The 23438-nt window shown below is 36.9% G+C and overlaps 2 protein-coding genes across 2 annotated transcripts; one reads left to right on the top strand and one right to left on the bottom strand.

Annotated features, from left to right (window-relative positions):
- The first annotated feature begins 11757 nt into the window (after positions 1-11757).
- LOC105058192 (putative pentatricopeptide repeat-containing protein At5g65820) lies at positions 11758-14326 on the top strand. Its single transcript, XM_010941044.4, has one exon. It carries the CDS (start codon positions 11807-11809, stop codon positions 13766-13768), a length of 1962 nt encoding a protein of 653 aa, XP_010939346.2. The 5' UTR covers positions 11758-11806; the 3' UTR covers positions 13769-14326.
- An 891-nt stretch (positions 14327-15217) lies between these two features.
- Positions 15218-23385, bottom strand: LOC105058190 (uncharacterized). Its single transcript, XM_010941040.2, has 7 exons — positions 23173-23385; positions 22538-22579; positions 18365-18499; positions 16684-16916; positions 16155-16191; positions 15676-15733; positions 15218-15528 (listed from the first exon to the last, which is right to left on the bottom strand). Exons 1-7 carry the CDS (start codon positions 23287-23289, stop codon positions 15449-15451), a joined length of 702 nt encoding a protein of 233 aa, XP_010939342.1. The 5' UTR covers positions 23290-23385; the 3' UTR covers positions 15218-15448.
- Positions 23386-23438: the final 53 nt, after the last annotated feature.

Below are 23438 nucleotides of genomic sequence, written 5' to 3'. Positions count from 1 at the left end.
CTGGATGCATTGTTCGATATCATGACCATAATCACGATGGAACCGACAGTACTTCCTCCGATCACGGTTCCTCGAAGGCATCTTCATCGGTGGGGGGTGCCATAGGTAATCTGCTCCTTCGATCTCTATGAGAATCTGCACATGGGGAGCAGAGAGAGGAGTATAGGAGTCATACCTGCCGTAGCTCGGCTTCAAACTCCATCGTCAGGGTGAAGCTCGCTTATTGGAAAGTGGCCGAGTTGATTCGGTCGGAGCTTCACTCTTCTTCTATTTCTTCTTCTGACCTTTACCTTCTATCTGGCGTCGGTCAGAAGCAGTCTCATCTGCACGAATGTACTTGTATGCATGTTCGAGAAGTTCAGCATAGGTCTGAGAGAGAATTTTATCTAAAGATAAGAGAATCTAGATCTCCTCAGATCCCTTTTCATGGCCGATATAGCCATGTCCTCATTGAGGTCCCTGACCTCAAGTGTGGCCATATTGAAATGGGCTACAAAGTCTCTTAATGTCTCAATCTCTCCTTGTTTGACTTAGAAGAGACTATCGGATGTTCGTGGCGGCCTTCGACTAGTGCTGAAGTGGGCCATGAAAGAATATTCGAACTGCTCGAAGGAATTGATGCATCCCGATTGAAGCCTGAAATATCAGGCTCGAGCAGCTTTCTGAAAAGTTGCCAGAAAACCGATGCACAAGAGGGCGTCGGTTGCCCTCTGGATCATCATAAGAGCTTTATAACTCTCCAGGTGATCGATTGGGTCGGTGGAACCGTCTTATGCTTCCACCTGTGGCATTTTGAACTAAGACGGAATCGACTTATCTAAGATGTGCTGAGAGAGAGGCTGGGCGATGTGGAAGTCATAGTCACCAAAGGACTTCCGACCTTCCACCTGAAGTCAGGCAAGTCGAAGATCAATCTCCTGAAATTTGCATTCATAGTCGTCTAACCGTCATTGTCGGGAGACTCCGGGAGTAGAACCTCCCGACAAGCTTGAAGGAGAAGCAGAAGGCATCCGCGGCCGTTTCCCCTTCCTAACACTGTGGAGATGGGAAGGAGATGGGGAACGTCGTGAGTGGTGGGTGGCACGGTGAGAGTGTCGAGAATGTGATCGTCCGTCTCGATGGGAGTGTCGAGATGGTCGCTTTGGGGAGGAAGAAGGTGATCGCCATGGAGGACGACGGCTGTGCCTGGAAGGCACCGACTGTGCCACCGGTTGTGCCGCCGATGGCTGTTGCTGCAGTTGGAGGCTTTTGACCACCTCCGTCAAAATATTCATCTGTTGGAGGTTTTTAAAAATACCATTCAAAATGACGTTTTCTAATTTTTCTCTCAAAAAAAAAGAAAAAAATGAAAAAGAATGAAAAAAATAAAATTTATAATTTTAAATTTATAAATAAATAAAAATTTTAATTTTGAATGAAATTTAAAATATAAAAATTTAAATTTTTAATTCAAATAAAAAATATAATTTTAAATTATTTTTTTCTTTTTAAATTAATTTTTTTAAAAAAATATCTAAACAAAAATCTTAAAAATTCAAAAAATTAAAAATATCATAGAAAAAGAAAAAATGAGAAAGAAATGCAAAAAAATAAAAATTATAAATTTAAATTTAAAAAAATAAAAATTTTAAATTTAATTCAAAAACATCATTTCAAATTCTTTCCCCATTTCAAATTAATTTTTTTAAAAAAATATTCAAAAAAATAAAAAATTAAAAAAACAAAAAGTGCCATTAAAAAGTCAAAAATTTAAAAAAATAGAAAAAAAATAAGAATTATAATTTAAATTTAAAAAAATAAAATTTTTAAAATTAATTAAAATAAAAAATATCATTTCAAATTACTTTACCAATTTTAAATTAATTTATTTAAAAAATATTTCAAATAAATAAAAAAATAGCCTAAAAAAATTTCATAAAAATAGAAAAAAAATGAAAAAAATAGAAAAATTATATAATTATAATTTTAAATTAAAAAAATTAAATTTTTAATTTGAATTAAATTTTGATAAAAAAAATAAATGCCATAAAAAAGTGAAAAAAAGAGGAAAAAATATGAAAAAAATAAATTTGTAAATTAAAATTTAAAAAAAATAAGAATTTTAACTTTAATTCAAATAAAAAATATCATTTCAAATTATGTTCTCCATTTCAAATTATTTTTTAAAAAAATATCTGAGGAAAAGAAAAAAATATTGTAAAAAAATAAAAAACACCATAAAAAAAGAAAAAAAGAAAAGAATAGAATTGAAAAAAATAAGAATTATAATTCTAATTCAAAAATAAAATTTATAATTTTAAATTTTAAGAAATAAAAAATCTAATTATAATTGAAATAATGTCATTTTAAATAACTAAATTAATTTAAATTTAATTATCTAAAAAATAATCTAAATAAAGAAAAAAAATACCTAATAAAATGTCAAAAAGATAAAAATAAGAGAAAATTAAAATTATAATTTGAAGTTATAAAAATTTTAAATTGAATTCCAAAAAAAATACCATAAAAGAAGTGAATAAAAGAAAAAAAATAATAAAAAATATAAATTATAATTATAAATTTAAAAAAAATAACTTTAATTCAAACAAAAAATTATCATTCAAATTACTATCTCTATTTTTAATTAATTTTATTTATTAAAAAATCACATAAATATAATTAAAGAAATTTAAAAAAATTAAAAAAAACAAAAAAAAGAGAAAAAAAAGGAGAAAATGCCAAAGGAAATGGCATTTTGTCCCCTTCTCCCCCTTCTCCCTTCTCCCTCTTCTCCCTCTTCTCCGGCAATCTCTGGTGTCTCTCTGGCGGCACGGCGGCGAGCTCCCGATGGCGGTGAGCTGCCTCCTCTCTCTCCCTCTTCCTCTCTCTCTCTCTCCCTCTTTTTCGTTGGCCACCGGCGTCAGAGGGCCGGCGGCGGGCCGCGCGCCCCGGCGGCGGCACCGGCCCTCCCCTTCTCTTGGCCGGCCCCCTCCTCTCTCTCTTCCTCTCTTTTTCTCTTCCTCTCTCTCTCCCTCTTTTTCCTTGGCCATCGACGACAGACGGCCGACGGCGGCCCCCCGCGGCGGCCCCCCGCGGCGGCCTCGGTGGTCCCCTTCCCTTGGCCGACCCCTCCTCTCCCTCTTCCTTTCTCTCTCTCTCACTCTTTTTCCTTAGCCGCCGACGTCAGAGGGCCGACGGCAGGCCGCGCGCCCCGACGGCCGGCCGCATGCCCCAACGGCGGGCCCTGGCCCTCCCCTTCCCTTGGCCGGCCCTTTCCTCGCCCTCTTCCTCTCTCTCTCTCTTCCTCTCTCTCTTTTTTTCCTTTGCCACCGACGACTGACGGCCGGCGGCGGGCCCCGACGGTCCCCAACGATGGGCCCCGACGGTCCCCTTCCCTTGGCCGGCCCCTCCTCTCCCTCTTCCTCTCTCTCTCCCTCTTTTTCTTGGCCGCCGGCGACAGACGGCCGGCGGCGGCCCCAACAGCGAGCCCCTTCCCTTGGCCGGCCCCTCCTCTCCCTCTTCCTCTCTCTCCCTCTTTTTCCTTGGCCGCCGGCGACAGACAGCCGGTGGCGGCCCCCTGCGGTGGGCCCCGACGGTCCCCTTCCCTTGGCCAGCCCCTCCTCTCCCTCTTCCTTTCTCTCTCTCTGCCCCTCTTTTTCCTTGGCCGCCGGCAACAGACGGCCGGCGGCGGCCCATGCGCCCCGACGGCGGGCCCCGACGATGGGCCGCGAGTGGGCCCCATGGGGGCCGGGGTGGCGGGCCCCGTCGGGGGGTCGGGACGGCGGGCCCCATCGGGGCACGACGGTGGCCCCCTGTGGTGGGCCCCGACCCTCCCCTTCCCCGACGGTGGGCCCGGCGGTGGGATACGGCAGGTCCCAAATGATGGGCCGCGATGGCGGTGGGCTCCATCGGGCTCCGACGGCCCCCGACGGCGGCCCCACGATGGCCCCCCACGGTGGGCCGTCTATTTCAATTTTTTTATTCTTTATTTTTATCTCATTATTTTTTATTTTTATTTTTATTTTTATCTCATTAGATTCAGATGTATTTTAAAATTCGATTCGATCGTAATTTAAAAATTTTAAAATATATTACATTTCATGAAAACGTAGACCCATCAATTGACCAATGTAGAATATTCTATGATATCCGTATAAAATATATATTTGAATATATATTTTTGTACGGATATCGTAAAATATATACATTGGTCAATTGATTGTCCAGTTTGGATAGTTTGGGAATTGCATTTAATTTTATAGATAATTACATTATTCGAATGATATGCGGAGGGTTCGAAAAAAATTTCGGATAATATTTTCTTTTAGTTCTCCTCACACATTTTGAGTCATGTGGGGAGAACTAAGGAAAAATGCTGTCGAAATTTTTTTCGATTTTTTTTGCGTATCGTTTGATTAATGTAATTAATTTATAAAATTAATATAATTTTCGAATGGGATAGGATCTATTTGTACCTATTTGTTGATGATATGATGCATGTATCATGTAAATCTTTTGAAACGATAAAATAATTAGTAATATTAAATATTTTGATTTTATCGTAGGTTTCTCTGAGAAAATGGTCAGTACTCGAGTTCGTGTACTATTGTATTATGATGGCATGATACAAAATGATGAAACTGGTGTGCAGTACAGTCACCCTGTAAATCGGATGATTAGAGTATCTTCATCATTATCACGTCGAGAATTATTGAATCATTTATACAGCAGTATTCCTGTAGACAAAGAAAAATATGAAATAAAATTGAAATAAAAATCTTCTAATCTGTCGGGACAGTTAATGCAGAGCAAATATATCTTAGTTCCAATTGATGATGATGTAGATATCGAAGAAATGCTGACCTTTTCTTTGAAATATTCAGAATATCGATTTTTAGAATTATATATTGAAAAGAAAGATGTACCAAGCTTTGGATACCATAGTCGACTTTTAACTCAAGCGAACAATAATGTTGAGCCTTCCTCACCTTTCGTAACTTCTATGGTGCAAACCGGTAGTGTTGAGGCTATTTTTGCAGAACAACATTCCACTGCTGCAGGCCCTAGTTGTCCAATTATTCAAAGTCCTATGGTGACTTCTCCTGTGTCTTCTGCTATGGTGACTTCTCCTTTGCTAGAAGTAGTGGTAAGTACGGGAGACAACACTCATATAGGAAACGATGACTGGGTAGTCGGTAGAATAAATTCTGATAGTCTAGGCTTTGAGTCAGATGAAAGTGGAGATGAAGATTGTTGGATGGATGAGGACAGTAGCAGTAATGATGATGATGGTGAAGATGAGAATGATGATGAAGATATTCAGGCTAATATTAATGTGGAAGAACCTCAACCTCGTTTGCACGAACCTCCACAATATTTTAACGATATAAATTTAGATGATGGTGGTTGTGTTAGTGCTGGTCGAAGATTGAACTCTGACAATCAGTTTTGGAACTCCTCAATGACTGAATTTTTTAAAGGTCTAATGTTTGAGAGTAAAGATTATGTAAGGAGAGCTGTTGATCTTTATCATATTATGAAGCATCGGACATATAATGTAGTTCAGTCGCATTCGAAATTATGGTCCGTATGATGCGCATTATTAGATAATGTTCAAAATTATAAATGGAGGCTTAGTGCTGTATTGTTGAAAAAATATGGATATTTTCAAATCATAAAATATGAGGGTCCTCCCACTTGTTTATTTACGGGATTGAGTCGAGACCACAAACATGTCAGTGGAAGGATGAATAGCACACTAGTCCGACATATTGTTGAGAAAGATCTTGGTGTTAAAGTTGAAGCTATTGTGGCAACTGTTAATGATCAATTTCAATATACAATGTCATACAGAAAAGCATAGTGTGGAAAGCAGAAGGCATTGGTTGATATTTATGGAGAATGGGAGCCGTCTTATGTTAAATTACCCTATTATATAGCTGCACTTCAACATGCAAATCCCGATACAGTTGTTTCATGAAATTTTTTTCAAACTATGAATTTCAATGTCCGAGTTTTAAATTATATTTTCTGAGCTTTCAAACCATCTATCCAGGATTTTACGCACTACCATCCTGTAATCAGTATTGATGGCACGCACTTGTATAGAAAGTTTAAAAGTAAGATGTTGATTACAATAGGAATTGATGCAGAGAATGGGATATTTCTATTTGCATATGCAATTGTGGATGAGGAGACGACTGCAAGTTAAAGTTGGTTTCTTTTCCAGCTCAGAACACATATCGTTAAAGATAGAAATGGAATATATTTAATTTCTGATAGGCATCCAGGTATATTAAATGCCATCGCAGATGAGTCTACTGGATCGAGTCCACCACGTGCCTATCACCGATACTGTTTAAGACATATCTACAGTAATTTCAACACTCATTTTAAAAATATGCAGCTGAAAAGAGCAGTATGGCAAGCAGGAAGCGCTCATCAAGTTCGCAAGTTCAACTTTATCATCGGTAGGATCAGAACAGTGAATGAAGAAGCTTGGAGCTGGTTGTCCGAGATAGAAAAAGAGAAGTGGATGTTGGCACATGATGATGGCCTGTGCTATGGTGTCTTAACTACAAATTTGTCGGAGATTTTTAACAGTATTTTATGAGGAGCTAGAAATGTGCCAATTACAACTTGTGTTCAAATGACATTTTATCATCTTGTGAAATACTTCAATACGAGGCATGCCCAAGCCTTGAGATATGTAGAGAAGAATCTAAATAATATTTTTATTCCTTATGTTGCAATTAAGATTACTGAAGATCAAGTTAAAGCTAACCAGCACCAAGTAACAGCATTCAACCTTCAAAGAGGTATATATGAAGTGCTTACGAGGAGAGCAAGCACAGGGTTACGAGGTGAAGAAAATTCTCATACTGTTACTTTAGCTGAAAGAAAATGTCATTGTGGAAAGTGGAGCATGTACAAATATCCATGTTTCCATGTTTTAGCTGTGTATCAAGAAATTGCTATATATTTTAGTGATTTTGTGGATGATGCATATACAATTACAGCATATATGAATGCTTGGAGCGGTGACTTTAATCCATTACCACATGAAGATTATTGGATACATACACGAATGTTCAAATATATTCCTAATCATCATCGTTTGAGACCCAAGCAGAAAGGTAGACCAAAGTCAACAAGACTACGAAATAAGATGGATGATAGGCAAATAAGAAGTAAGAACCACTGTGGCATTTTTAGGAAACAGGATCATGACCGCCGTCGCTGTCCTAGGATACTTCAACATACTTCAACTTCAAGCAATGAAAAAGATTAAAGGCTCTGAAGATTTATTTTCATCATTGTTTTATGTATTTCTGTGAGATTGTATTTGAATATACGTGTTTAATATCCTGAGATGGACTGAATTTTGTGTTTAAGTTGTATTGTGTGACAATATTATGTTTAAAATATATTTCTCTTAAAATATATTGTGTCTTATTTTTTAATACACCTGTGATAATATCGTTATTTTAGATTCATTAGCGTATTATGGCTTACGATCCGCAGTATCCCGATCCTCGAGATAGCAGTATTCTTATATTGCAGGAGCACCATCGATCACAGACTATTTTAGATGACGGCGTAAGCATTCCAATCCTATTTACTATTTAAATTTTTTTTTTTAAAAATCATATACATTATCTAATTATTATATTTTATTGTAAAAGTCCAGACACCTTCGTCTACGACGATCCGATGCTGACTTTTGGAGGACAGAGGACATCCCACGTAGAGTGCTAGATTATTTACGATATCTTAGATTTTATGAAGTATATCGGATTGGTTGTATACAGATGAATGTTGGTCTTATTACTGCTTTGCTTGAGAGATGACGTCCAGAGCACACACATTTCATCTTCCATTTAGTGAGGCGACCATCACTTTACAGGATGTCAGCATCCTTACTGGACTACCAGTTGATGACGATCCAGTTATCAGAGTTGATCCCACGCTTACCATTTCGGAGTGGCAGACTTTGTGCTTGCGATTGCTAGGGTTTGAGCCCGGCACACTTTTTCGATCATTCATGACTCAGAATTGAGTGTTTGGATGATCGTTATCGATATTTTCATATTGTGGATGATGCACCAGAGGAGATGGTGCAGCAGTATGTTAGGGGTCAGGTGCTGCGGTTGTTAGGTAGTGTCCTGTTACCCGATACTTCATCGAATAAGATGAAGTTGATATTTTTGCCATTATTAGAAGATTTAGACTTCGCTCGTAGACTCAGTTGGAGCAGTGCAGTACTAGCTTGCCTATACAGAGCTATGTGTCGGGGTTCTTATGCTGATCAAAGTGAGATTGATGGTTATCTTGTATTATTACAGGTATGTGAATTAAAAATTTTTATTTTTAATATTCAATTTTTTTTTACATTGGGTATATCATGTATGATTTTTTTGAAACTTGTAGATTTGGGTATGGGAGCGTATGCCGACTATCAATCCATTACGACGACAGTTACTCGAGAAGCCATCAGAGCAGCAGGATCCTGATGTTCCATTCAGACTAGACAGACCATTGGGATATAGGTATAAAAATTTTATTTTTTTATTTGAAACTTACTATTTTAAATTCGATAAAATTTATTTAACATGAGTAGATTGTGAAATAGATGGAACGTTGCATTCAATGTTCATCATGTATCGACGAGAGGGCACGGGTTTATAGATGCCAGTTGGATACATTAGTTGATACATATAGACAGATAAATTTTGAATTTTTTATAAATATCATTTTACAGTATTCATAATCTATTAAAATTTTAGCTTACTAATTTTTTTTATTTTAACTCTATCAGTTTTTATGGGAGCCATATACAGATGAGATATTGGCTATACTGCCGCAGATGTGTACAGTTGGACACGACATATGGACTGCTAGGGTGCCACTTATTTATTTTGATGTGGTAAAGTGACATCTTTCCGATCGTGTCCTGCGATAGTTTGATCAGATTCAGGACATCCCAGAGTAGTTTGATACCAGTCAGGGACTTCATCGTATTGATCGACGAGGGAGAGCTCGTATTGACTGGCGTATCAGACATGCAGAGTACATCGATATTTGGGATGCACGTCGAGATCACATTGTTCATGGTAATCCTATTTTGAGAGGTCGTTCATATACCGATGACTACATGGCTTGATTTTTTAGCATTACGGTGCGAGTCATTGGACAGCCTCGGTATGCAGTTTTCGGATACGAGGGCGAGAGTTCTACTGTACGTCTTTTGGTAAGATTACGAAAATTACTTTATGTTATTTGTGTTATATTTTTATTTTATATTTTATAGTATACTGACTATTTTATTTTTATTTTGTAGACTGATTCTATGTCGGATCTTGTGTTGGACGCTCGTCGTGCTTTATCTACGACTGATGAGGACGAACGGATTCGGATACTGCAGGAGATAGAGAGAACAAGTTTCGGAACATTGGTGGCGATTGGTGTTGATCCATATAGCTGTGCGCCTTGGTATGGAGCAGTCCCGGCATCAGATATGAGATATACGCCATCACCATATGTTCCACATATGCCATCACCGCATATTCCGCAGATGTCATCATTAGATGCTGCACAGATGCCACCGCCTTTTGATCCACAGATGGCAGCGCTTTCTTCTTCCTACATCCTCCAGATGACATCACCGGGTACCAGTTGGCCACATGAGTATGATACTTTCTTTTCAAGTCCATCCGTGTATCCAGATGAGAAGGTTGAGCGGGTCGCTCAGTCCGTAGATGATCCGACAGCATCAGTTATTCCTGAGCAGCATGATCAGCAGATCTCCTCCACTGATATAGGGGAGGAGCCATCACAGCAGGAGCAGGAGCAGCCGGCGAGGACCTTCCTGAGAAGGTCCAAACGACCACGGGCACCGCGACGTCCTTGTGGGACTTAGTCTTTGTTAGATTTGTACTTAGTATTTTTTAAATTTTTATTATACTATTTTTTATATATTTGATATTTTTATTCTATTTAATAATATTAAATATTAATTTTATTTTATATTATTTAATTTTAAGTGATCGGATATTATGCTTTGTGCATATGGATATACATACTCGAATGTGTCTCAGAACATTAGGAGAGAAAAAGTTATGCTAAAAGGACTATAAAAATTATAACGTAAATAATAATAATATATCAAATAATTTAATTATGAGATGAATCAGATCGTACTGGTACATCTCGATCTGATACAGGTACGTACGGTGTAGTATGAAAAAAAAATTAATTAATTTTAAATAGAGAAAATAATTTGAAATGATGTTTCTTATTTGAATTATATTTTTTATTTTAATTAAAATTAAAAATTTTATTTTTTCTAAATTTAAAATTATAATTATAATTTTTTTTCTATTTTTTTAAAATTTATGGCTTCTTTATGGTACTTTTTATTTTTTTTAATTTATTATTTTTTTTGAAATTTTTTTAAAAAAATTAATTTTAAATGAAAAAAATAATTTGAAATGATATTTTTTATTTGAATTAAATTTTTTTTTAATTCAAAATTATACCTTATATTTTTTTACCATTTCTTTCTCATCTTTTCTTTTTTTATGGTATATTTTATTTCTTTAATTTTTAAAGATTTTTTTTGAAATATTTTTTTAAGAAAAAATTTTAAAAGGAGAAAATAATTTGAAATTATTTTTTTATTTGAATTAAAATTAAAATTTTTATTTTTCAAATTTTAGATTTATATTTTTTTCTCATTTTTTCCTTTTTTATCTTTTTGGCATTTTTTTAGGTATTTTCTTCCTTTATTTAGAATATTTTTTAAAAAATTAAATTTAAATTAATTTAGTTATTTAAAATGATGTTTTTTTATTTGAATTATAAGTAGAATTTTTATTTCTTAAAATTTAAAATTATAAATTTTGTTTTTGAATTAGAATTAGAATTCTTATTTTTTTTCAATTCTATTCTTTTCCTTTTTTTTCTTTTTTATGGTATTTTTTATTTTTTTACATCAATTTTTTTCTTTTCTTCAGATATTTTTTTTAAAAATAATTTGAAATGATATTTTTTATTTGAATTAAAGTTAAAATTTTTATTTTTAAAAATTTTTTAATTTATATTTTTTAATTAAATTTTTTATTTTTTTAAATTTAAATTTATAATTTTTATTTTTTTCACATTTCTTTCTCATTTTTTTCTATGATATTTTTAATTTTTTAAATTTTTAAGATTTTTGTTTAGATTTTTTTTAAAAAAAATTAATTTGAAAAGAAAAAAATAATTTAAAATTTTCTTCTTTTTTTGAATTAAAAATTTAAAATTTTATATTCTAAATTTCATTCAAAATTAAAATTTTTATTTATTTATAAATTTAAAATTATAAATTTTATTTTTTTCATTTTTTTTTATTTTTTTCTTTTTTTTGAAGAAAAAATTAGAAAATACCATTCAAAATGGTATTTTTAAAAATGCCATTTTAAATGGTGTTTTTAAAAATACCATTTAAAATGGTATTTTTAAAAACGCCATTTAAAATGATTTTTTTTTTTTTTTGGATGACGTCTACGTGAAAATTGTGGGTGACGTGGCTTTGATAAAACGTCATTCAAAATGACATTTTATTATTTTTATATTAAATTTATAAATAAATTAAAATTTAAATTATTTAAATAAATAACTTTTTTTTATTATTATTTAGGAAAAGAAATCCAGTTAGTTTGGTATCATTTAACGTAGGTTGGTCCCAAGTAAGTACAAAGCCTTTCCACTGTAAAACCGAAGGAGACGCGTAATGTAGCACATCATGCGGCAAATTTGATGACTTAACGAAGTCCTTCAGAATGTGATGAAACCAACAACAACGACGCAGCAGAACAAAAAAAAAATGCAGAAGATTTCCTCCTCTGCTTCTCGGACAATAATCCTACGATCCCTCCTTCCTGCCAACCACAGTATCCTCCGAACGCTCGCCGCTGCTGCTCACGGCGGCAACTCCACCTCCACTTACCGCGCCCACCACTACCGCCACTCCGCCTCCGCCTCCGGAGCCGATGACCTCTCCTCTGACGTCGAGAAGCTCTACCGGATCCTCCGCAAGTTCCATTCCCGACCCCCCAAGCTCGCCCTCGCCCTCGCCGACTCCGGCGTCCCCCTCCGCCCGGGCCTTGTCGAGCGCGTAATCGCCCGCTGCGGCGATGCTGGCACCCTCGCCTTCCGCTTTTTCTCATGGGCCTGCCGCTGCCCCAATTACCTCCCCTCCCCCACTGCCCACCGCGCCATGGTTAAATCCCTCGCCAAGATGCGCCATTTCGGCGCCGCCTGGGCCCTTGTCGACGAGATGCGCCGCGACGCCCCCGGCCTCGTCACTCCCGACATCTTCGTCGCCTTCATCCGCCGCTTTGCTGCTGCCCGTCTCGTCTCCAAAGCCATCGAGGTGCTCGACGAAATGCCCAATTACGGTTGTGAGCCCGACGATTATGTCTTTGGGTGCTTATTGGACGCCCTTTGTAAGAATGGCAGCGTCAAGGAGGCAGCTTTGCTCTTCGAAGACTTAAAGGAGAGATTTTTACCCAATTTGAAGCACTTCACATCGCTCCTTTACGGCTGGTGCAAGCTTGGGAAGCTGATGGAGGCCAAGTTTGTATTAGTTCAGATGCGGCAGGCTGGCTTCGAGCCTGATATCGTGGTGTACAACACGTTGCTCGGTGGGTTTGCAGCGGCCGGGAAGATTGAGGATGGATACCAGCTCCTGAAAGAGATGAGGAGCAAGGGGTGTGAGCCGAATGCCATTTCGTACACTACTTTGATCCAGGCCCTCTGCTCGAAGGACCGCATGGATGAGGCGATGAGAGTGTTTGTTGAAATGACAAGGAATGGTTGTGCCGCTGATGCTGTGACGTTTAACACTCTGATCAGTGGCTTCTGTAAGTCGGGGAAGATCGGCAGGGGATATGAATTCATCGATGCGATGGTTCAGCAGGGCTGTAAGCCAGACCCAAGCACCTATTTCTCCATCTTTGCAGCACACGAGAAGAAGGAAGAGTTGGAGGAGTGCTTGGAGCTCATGGAAAGTATGTCAAAAGGTGGCATCCTTCCTGATATTGGTATCTATAATATAGTGATTCGCTTGACTTGCAAGCTTGGGGAGCTGAGTCAAGCAATCACTCTATGGAATGAGATGGAATCTAGCGGGCTGAGTCCAGGGCTTGATACATTTGTTATCATGGTGCATGGGTTTGTCGAGCAGGGATCATTGATCGAGGCCTGTGGGTACTTCAAGGAGATGGTGGGAAGAGGGCTCTTCGCAGCACCCCAGTATGGTATTCTTAAGGACCTACTGAATTCACTGCTGAGAGCCGAGAAGCTCGAATTGGCTAAAGAAGTGTGGGGATGCATTGTGAGCAAAGGCTGTGAGCTAAATGTTTGTGCTTGGACTATTTGGATCCATGCGCTGTACTCTAATAAACATGTTAAGGAGGCTTGCTCATACTGTTTGGATATGCTGGATGCTGGTCTCATGCCACAGCCAGACACGTTTGCAAAGCTAATGAAGGGCTTAAAGAAGCTTTATAACAGGCAGATTGCAGCGGAGATAACGGAGAAGGTGAGGAAGATGGCAGAGGAGAGGCATGTCACCTTCAAGATGTACAAGAGGCGCGGTGTGAGGTTACTGGAAGAGAAAGCAAAAGCTAAGGCCAAGAGGAACAAGAGGAAGGGAAGGGGTCGCAGACGCCGATCAGGCGATGGTCAGATTCAACCCGGATCGGGTCTGTCAGATCCTTATAGTGAAGAATCTCAGATGCCTTGATGGGAGTCTGCAGCAAAATCCACAATGACTATGGTAGTCAAGTGGTTTTTGATCAGCAACTTTGAGGAACTAGTGAAAATTGTCTGCACTCCTGAAGGAATTTGAAAGGAACGGGGTGCAGTAAATTATATTTGGACCCAAATGAGAGGACCACTTGGTGGAAGGCTGATAGGAATAAATGGAATTTGTGCAGTATAACACTTCACAAGTTCTCTGCTGCATGCCTGGTAGAAGGATAATGAAGAAAGATACAGAGGAGAAGAGTAAGTGTAAACATCTCCTTTTTGCGGATTAATCTTTCAGTTTGATTATTCAATGTTAGAAGCACATCATGGAGAAAAAAGTCCATAAAGGTCGCTCGAATCCAATTTTGAGTGATTCATTCCTATCTAGTACCATATCATGGACTGGTTTCTAAAAGATGAGTCTGGACTTAAATTTTCTATTTTGATTACTCCGTTGGTATGCCTCGATCAAGCTCAGATACTTTTACCATGGTTGTAGGAGAACTTATTGGCACATGTTTGCCTAGCGCACCATATTCTTATTTTATATTAAGGTTCCGAGTGTCCCAAACTGTATCAACTGTACGGTGTGCTACAAGTGCTTTGATTTTTTTTATTTTATTTTAATTATTGGACTTATTTTTTCTTGCATATTCTCCCGATTCCTGAGGATTGAATCCAGGAAACTTGAGGCAAGCAATGAAAGATGCGAATAGCTCAAAAAATATTAGATTTTTTTTCTTAAAAAAGAAAGGGAAATTGTCATTTTGTCCCTCTCAATTTGTCTTTATTGCACTTATATTCCTCCCCACACCCCCAATCCCAGCCCGACACTCCCCCCTCCCTCATCTCAAATGTTTACGAAGTTCCAAAATGAACCAATATGACCCTTCCCTTTGTCTTCCGCATAACAAAATGTCTTTTTTAATATATTCTCAGACGATCAATAGGTAGAAGAATGCCAGGACATATAACATAGTCAACAATCCTCACAGACAAGCATGGACATGCCTGTTCCTAAGGTTGTGAAATGCATAAATCAAAATTTTCTTTGAGCATAAATTTTAAAGCTAATTATAAGGGAACGTTTTGAATTTTCAACTAACCAGAAAAAGCGAAAGTTCCAACCAAAAAAAAAAAAAAGACAAATCCCAGATGACTTGGAAAGTTCTCAAGTATGGTGTTTGTGCTCTGGAAGTGCTATGACTTAGATTTTTGAGATCGTCATTGAAGAATACTGTAGAGTTATTCCACTGGTGATTTCGAAGCAGTAACCTTGGATTTTAGTAACCATGGCAATTGAAATCAAGCAATATAGATGCCACCTGGGAGATATGTTCTTAATTCATAAAATTTTTCATTGTAATTTATACCAGCATTGGACTAGCAGACATTTCAACTGACCTACCAGTGCATTTAATAAGGACATTGTGCAAAAATAGAATTCACTGTAGTAAGTAGTAACTTTACGTACCAAATGGTAGTCAACACTATTTTCCATACATGGTCATGCTAGTAAAGAGGGTCATACAGTGTCCTTCTGGCTCAAAAAATCGAAAAGGAATTGCCGCAATGCTAACCCTAATGTCTGTCAACATCATGGAGTGGTTAGACTCCATTTAAATTAACATGTATATCTTGTTTGTATGTTCGGAATTTACAAGTACTTTTAGGATCAATAAATTCCATTTTTCCTCTCCTGTTTTATTGCTTCATAAGACCTCATCACTTCTTTAAATTTTTCCTCTGCAGCCTCTGCCACGAAAAAAAGAGAGAATATTATTCATTTATCTCATCAATGTCATAAAAGTAGGATACTTACCAAACAAATAGTTCAAAAATACAAATAGGAAGAAATGACTTGAACTTCACACAAGAAGAAAAGGACAACACTTTGCATACCTTTGTTATCTTGGTTTTGATCAGGGTGGTACTCCATTGCTTTTGCTCTGAAAGCAGTCTGCAACACGGAGAGCAACAGGGGTATAGTCAGAAACTACAGCATTAATACTGAAAAAGTAGCCTTGCCATTCTTTACTAACTTCCCCATGTTTTGTTTCAAACATAAAAGAACTCTTTCCATGTAACTTGAGTAGATCAGAATATCCAAGGGGAGGAATTGGTTGGGTTGAAAATATGTCATCAGTAGGGACCAACAACAGCAAAATGGTCCAAGACACACTTCATAATGGTTGTTCCCTTGACATTTGGTTGATAGAAAAGTAAATTGATGTGCTATAAACAACAAAAAGTGAGTACATTGCCAGTTTTCATATTATAAACCTTAAAACGGTTCATTTTTCTAGACAGCTATGCCATTGTAAAATCACATAATCAATGACAAAATAGAATATCACAGATGAGGTACTGTAATGCAATACCTTAATCTCAGCATCTGAGTAGGGTTTTGCCCTTGACCTGAAGGAAAAAGACATGAAAATGATGGATTAGACAACTCAAATCCCAAAATTATAGCTATCATATCAACATATATTACACCACTATACCCTTTTTTGTGCAATCTTTTTGACATGTAACATAGAAATACCATAAATTCATATCTAGCATCATGCCAAAATTGTAAACCACTACAGCAAAATGCACGGAAGGTCATATGAATCTAACATATCTAACAGAAAAGTGACCTAAAGTTGATTTAGAAAAGGCCTAACAGAATCAGAGGAACAACCACATCATATTCTTATATGCTAGATGAATGTATTTAAAATGTTAAAAAGTATGTTCCAATGCTTCTGATGTATTCAGTTGAAGGAGCTTTATCAAAAATGTACTAATCGACAAGACACTGATATCAGTTTCAATGCATATGTGCAAAGTCATGCTGACAATATTTGCCGCATGGGATTTTAAAAAAAAAGTCTTATAGGCAGAGATAATGGCAATTAATACCTGTCAAGACCCAAGACTGAATAGTGATGTGACATTGAATAACTTCCACCGGCCTGAGGGGCGGATCTATAATTAGTTCTTTGATCTCTGTAAGATGTGTCTGTCTGCCAGTACCAATCATCTCGTGGAATATGTTGATATGAACCAGGGCCATTCTGCTTCCAACTCTCATAGCTCCTCTTGCATTTATTTCTCTCTCTATTGAATACACTTTGCATTCGCCTTATACGCTCCTATACAAATCAAAGGCAATCTAGTCACCACACACACACACACACACACTCACACATAGACAAAAACATAGAAGAACAGTCAGGATTTTAAAGAAAAAAGGTTAAGAAGATGCTATTTGAAACTTTTCTTGCCGCAGCATCTTTACTGGAACACAATTTATGCCAAATGACCAGCAAGATTTTAGCTGGATAAAAGGGCCTTTTGGGGGAAACCACACACCAAATTGTGAAGCTGTGTCCATATTAGATTTTGCAAGTTGATCCATCATTTCAATGGGATATTATAGTACTGAACTCACTAACAGACATCAATTGTTGGAAAAATCCTTAAAATTAGCATTACACACTCAAACGGAAACTAGGGAACAAAAAAGTTCTGCAGTGTGGTTAATTTTCACCAAAAGCCGAGGAGCAAATCATCAATAATATGATATAGTAAACAACAAAAAATAAGCAAAAAAGAAAGTACACAAAAATTGATTAAGTACGTGATGCAGTGGGTGTAGAACTTAAAAGGCCGAACCAGAAATTTTAAATTTAGCCTTCCAGTTACCAATGTTTACATCATCAACATACAATAGGCTCTGCCTATGAGTGGCAGCTTAAGCAATGAGAGCCACATAAAATAATAATAAAGAAAATCTATATTCGTGACTGTTCGAATTTTTAAATTTACCCTTAAGGCACCACTAACTTATCATGTATAAATTAAGACTGAGAATCCCTTCTTCCCCACATCACTAACGAGTTGACACTGATGTGTTTTCATTCTCCTATGTCACTTCCTTGCATCACTAATCAGGAATAAATGAGACTTGAGAGACACAACTCTGTCCATTCTTTCTCATATCATTTACTTATTGAAGGAAAAAAAAAAAAAGCGAGACACATGTCCCTCCGTCTCCCCCCCAAAACTTCTAATTTATAATGGATAGCTTGAGGCGACACATTTTCTCCCCATCTCTCACCAAGACTTACCACAGGGATTTCCAACAGCCTATTGAGTCTGTAACCAGTTCCACTGATTAATTCTAGCTGCAGCAGAACTGCAATTGTAACTTCTAAAAGAAAGTGATATTTTTGTTTGGAAGTCCACTTACTTTAAAAGCAGGCAAACCTACAAAAGAGAGACTTATCGAAGGTGGTCCACAATAAATATGAACCAGGCATCAATATAGATTAAGCTATCTTTATCTTCTAGAAACAAGGCCAAAATATTTTGGAACTCAAAACATTAAACGAAAACTCTTACATAACCATAAGTGTGGCAAACACAAATTTAGGTCTTACACAATTGACCAAAAAGTCCATGTCTTTAATCAACTGATGATGTGAAGTAAAGAGACATAATCATTATAAATTAGACAACACAATGTGAAGACAACAAAAAGAACCAGTTGAGATAGGAGGAACTGGACAAGGAAAACCAAAACTAGGAAATAACTCACCACTCTCTCCATCTCCTCCTCATACTCCTCTTGCATTCGGCGGTTGTATCTCTTCCAAGCTTCCTCCCTGAAACCACCATGATTTGAACCACTGGTTGCATCTCCCCATGATGAACCTGGTTGTGATTTGCTCAACTGTGGAGCAGAAAGAATCATCCAAGATCTTTAATAACATCACAAAAAAATTTTCTTTATACATGAATGTTTGCTTATGTGACTAGAAAATATTATATATAGTCAAACAAATAATTGCATTCCAAATAACTCTAGCAGAAATGTCAATGTCCTTTTGCCATAATTTGTACTTAATATATTTTGCTGCAAATTCTAAGTGGTTATAGGGAACCCCTGGACATATTCAATGATAATAAAGCTGATAGTCGTCTGGCCAGCAGCATCAACAACAATCATAAGCACAGTACTGATAATATAATCAGGGAATTGAGTTCTGAACAATGTTAACAGCAAAGACTTTGTAAATGACTGAAGAACTTGTATATTTTCATGAGGAAACTGTTTACCGGTGCTCAAAATCATCATTAGTTGATGATAGCATTATGAGCCAGTAGCTAGTTAGTGCACAGTTTAATCATACATATAGGCTGCTTTGCTTTCTCTGGCAATCAGAAATTTCTAGAATTTTGACAAAACTCTCAATCTTTTCTTCTTTACTACTCACTTCAAAACTAATCTATTTCCCTTCTTCTGTGCCTCTTCAATGGCATGTATGTTGGATTAACCTTTCTTTTACAAATATAATGGTTTGAGCAATGATTTACTCTTCCAAGCAGTTTTGCAGTAATATTGGAAGGTCATACTGATGAAGGCACAATGCCATAATCCCCAAGTAAGCTGAAAACTGAAGATGGGTGGTAATAGTTTCTTTGGCCAAGAAAGCTTGTCCACATTAACATCCAGTTTGCAGAGAAGCTTGAACTTACATGGAGCAAATGATTTTATACCCTCTCCTTTTAAGCATGAATTCCATCTTTCTCCATTAAGTTGTAAAAAAGACCTAATCTATAGAACGGCCACCTGCCTCCCCCACTTTGACCACCTTTCTCTTCATCCATCTCGTAATAGATTAACCACATCCATCCAAGATTTTTCCATACATCACTTACCACCTCTACTTATGCTTTATTTAGATTACAATATATATATTAATCTCTATATGCCATGTGCCACTTATGACAATTCCTGCATCAGCATTGGTGTATCGAGCAATAACAAATTGATTACTTACTCCTAATCAGATATCTTTCAAGAACCCAACTTATTACTCCCAGTCACCTTGATAATTCTAATCTGACCACTATAACAAGCCCTACTTACTCTTTGGTATCAGTTAGTTGATTGGTTCTATGGTCTTTAAAAGGCTGGATATTGTCAATATCACAGATTGAACTACTCATGCCGGGATATACACTAGCATCTTATTGGTACAGTGTGCTGCTCTATGAAGTATGAACACATGGTGATGGTATGCCTCTTAATGCCAACAGAACAAAAAAGAGAATGTACCATGTGTTGATATAGAGGGTGCCATGAATATATCAATACCAATACCTTAGTAGTATAGTACCATATGGCCTATATGGATAGGCACACCCCCATACTTGAATCTTTGATTAAGATCTTATGGTCCTGCATTTCAAATCATTCACACTTAACCATGGTATCGTTCAATGTCAATATTATTTAACATTTATCATCTGACATCAATATATTCAGAAACAAAAGCATAGTTAGCTTTAATTATTATTAAATATTGGAAGTTTATCTATATCTAGTGAAGAGGAAATTAACTTCGGGTGGTAGAGCAGTAATACAACAACCAACATATTTCAGATACATGTTTCATGTAACTGATCAATTTCATATTACATATCTTAAAGGACATGGAAAATCTTATTTTTATTGAACCTAAAGAAATTTGTTAATCATATAACTGTCATTACTGTTAACATATTTTACAAAAATGGAAAAATAATTGAATTTATATTTTAAAATTTCATTGATGATTCCTCTTTAGGCTATAGAATACAATTTAATTAGATCTATAAGCTTTATTATAAATAAGCATAGCCTTCTTTATATAAATATTGTTTTTCATTTATATCACCTTGTTTTCTTCTTAAAACTTATTTTAGCATAGATAAGGTGCACAAACTTGACATGTTCTTATGTTGACAGCCCTTTTGGAATTTGTCTTTTTCAGTCATGTTTCTTTTCTTTTGTGTTGTTCGACAAAGATATAAAGGACCAAATCTCTCTCTCAAACACACATAAGCCCTTTTTGATAAGGTTCAGGTTTTTTTCACCGGACAATGGCCCACAAGGGGCGCCTCTAGTGTTCTTACAAAACGAGAAGCTAGAAGCTAGGTTTTCTAGCTTCTTCTAAAGCATTTTTTTTGACTTTTCTTATTGAAAAAAGTACTTTTCAGAAAATATTACCAACCACTTTTTTTAAAGGAAGCACTCTTTTTCTTTGAAATGTTACATTTTTTAAGCACCACCAAACATGCCCAAGGTGGTGACATGTCATTTCTTTAAAAAATGTGAAAGATTAGACAACATTAGTCATTATATTTTCTTTATGCACTGGAAGGATGGGAAATGAATGCAGGTGACCAACTTCATTCTATGACATGAAGGCATGAGCATCAAGTTCTTCAAATTGACTAATGTCCATGACATGTTCTTTACAATATTAGGGATGCCCATCTAGAGCACAATGGAAATTTCACTAGAGATCTATGGAATTTAATCTCATGAGGGGTCAAGAGAAGGATTTGGAAGAAGAATATAATGTTTTCTGAAAACAAGCTAAAGATCTCTGACATTTGGAGTGATTTGATAAGAAAATAATAAAGTTAAGGGCCTGTTTGGATGGTTGGGCTCAAAATCCTATGGGACTCGTAGCCCAACCATAAAAAATATTGGATTATAAGTAGGTCAGGTTCTATATTTATAAGTGTGTAGGATCATTTTTAAGTGGGTTGGCCTGGATCCCATAGGAAGAAAAATGACCTTAGCATCAAAAAGTGGTTTTGGATACTTGTAAGCAAATAGCCTAACCTGCTTATAGTCCATTATTTTTTATGCTTGGGCCACAAATCCCATAGGATTTTGGGCCCAACCATCCAAACAGGCCCTAAATGGTTTATTTTCTCCTGCAAGAGGTTGGTGTTCCATAGTTTAGGTGGGACAAGCAAAATTTGGCAAAAGCCCCCCTTGGGTACTCCCAAAGTTGAACCTATGATAATAGTTCTTTCGCACCTTAGGGCATTTTCGTATCAGTGGGTTATCATGGATCAACATGGCGAGATCCTTTTGGTGGTATAAATATCCCTAGTTTAAGACATAATATAAAGGGAAGGTTTGCACTCCGATTGAACCCTAGGAGAAACATGTTACCCATTTGTAGAAAATTTGTTGTGAAACTTGAGTAACAACGTCATTTCCTAGGCCATTAGAGGTAGTCAATATTTTGGGCCTATGCTCTCGTTAAGAATGTCCTTGCCAAGGCCATTGGAATCTTTTGATTCAAGAAAATCTAGAAACTGGTAAAATTGGGCCTCCAATCCTACTACTAACATCCTAGCCAATCAAAATCTCTATGAACAGAGAAACATATATGATTTACTCCACCTTGTGTCACAAGTTTTTGCAAACATGACTTCAAATCTAAAATATTACAGTCCCTTCCTATCAAATTTATCACTATCTAACAAACTAGACACTTGCACGTCCATCAGAATCAGCGAAGATGCAATATCAAATTCAAGTATGTTTTTAGGTGCAATCCCAAAAGCTATGTTGCCAATTTGCTTTGCATAAGTAAACTTTTCTCTTCCGAATAAATGACAGGTGTCCCTTTTTAATTTTTCTGCCTCCCTTATCATCCAAAAAGGTTTGCTCTGCGACAAACCTTAGGTATTTTACTAAAGCTATTAAAATAACGTAAATAACAGCACTACACCAGGTCTTGATTCTTTAAGGAACTTCTTTAGTTTCAGGATGACAGATTCAAACAAGTACATTTTAATGGAACCCAGTGCATGTAAAATGAAATGCTATCTACAAAAAGCACATTACCATTAATGTTCAGGAAAAAGAGAACAGCATCTAAAAATATTACATCGAAACAAAACCAGTAAGTAAATTTACCTGAGTGTAGACCCAACCAACAGTCCTCCGCAACTGACCAACCTGCCAAGCACCTCAGAATTAAGATATGAATACAGTTTACCAAAGCCATAAAGGCCATTGCAAAATTTAGCAGGCTCAGTTACTCGGAACATAGAAGAGAATGCACACAACCACAAGAAGTGTAAGAGTATCAGCTCAGAAAGATAAATACAGGCACAAGTCCCTTCAACAAGAACAAAAAGCAGCACGTTCACCATCATGAAAGCTCATCGTTAGTTTCTCCCAATTTCTGTTAAAAATTTAACTAGTTCCAATCCATGGGAACAACTAAACAGACTAAAACCACAAACTAGACTTCCTCCAGTAAATTCAAAGAATCAAATTCGCTGAATGCACCGAACTCGCAAAGCATGCTTCATGGATTTGCTTCAAGAGGATGACAAGCAGCTAAATCAATCATTTCACATCCCAACTACGTCTAAGATGATAACAAACAAGCGCGAAACGTAGCAACATCATTTTCTACTCCGACAACTGCTAACAATTGGATTTAGATTTCAGAAAGAGAAACTAGGTAAAGAAAACATTGCACTTAGACCTCGAGAAAACAATTCAAGAAAGAAATATTAGGAGATTATCGATCAAATTGATACCGCGAAGGTGGTAACGGTGGCGCCAATCAAGCCGAAGAGGAGAATTCCCCAAGCCCTCGACTCCCTTTCCTGCCATGGATTGTGGTCATGGTCGTTCTTCTTATCCGTGGGGCTCATCTTCTAACTCCCTCCCACCCCACGCCCAAATCGAAACCCTGGAACCACGAACAGGACGAAGAAACAACATCCTCCGATCGATTCGCTCGCGCAAACAAAAACGACAAAAAGAATTCCTCTTTCGGGATGATAAAAGAAAATGACGGGGT

The sequence above is a fragment of the Elaeis guineensis genome, chromosome 15 (genome assembly GCF_000442705.2).
Source record: "Elaeis guineensis isolate ETL-2024a chromosome 15, EG11, whole genome shotgun sequence".
Taxonomy (NCBI): Eukaryota; Viridiplantae; Streptophyta; class Magnoliopsida; order Arecales; family Arecaceae; genus Elaeis; species Elaeis guineensis.
Note: the sequence above shows the minus strand (reverse complement) of the source record. Positions and strands in the feature narration are given on the sequence as shown.

Bases quoted from the DNA above. Each gene is read 5' to 3' on its own strand.
- LOC105058192 (XM_010941044.4), top strand. From the start codon at position 11,807: ATGAAACCAACAACAACGACGCAGCAGAACAAAAAAAAAATGCAGAAG.
- LOC105058190 (XM_010941040.2), bottom strand. From the start codon at position 23,289: ATGAGCCCCACGGATAAGAAGAACGACCATGACCACAATCCATGGCAG. The intron at 22,580-23,172 runs GTATCAATTTGA...GGTGCTTGGCAG, and splicing joins CCACCGTTACCACCTTCGCG to GTTGGTCAGTTGCGGAGGAC. The intron at 18,500-22,537 runs GTAAATTTACTT...TCTGCTCCACAG, and splicing joins TTGGTTGGGTCTACACTCAG to TTGAGCAAATCACAACCAGG.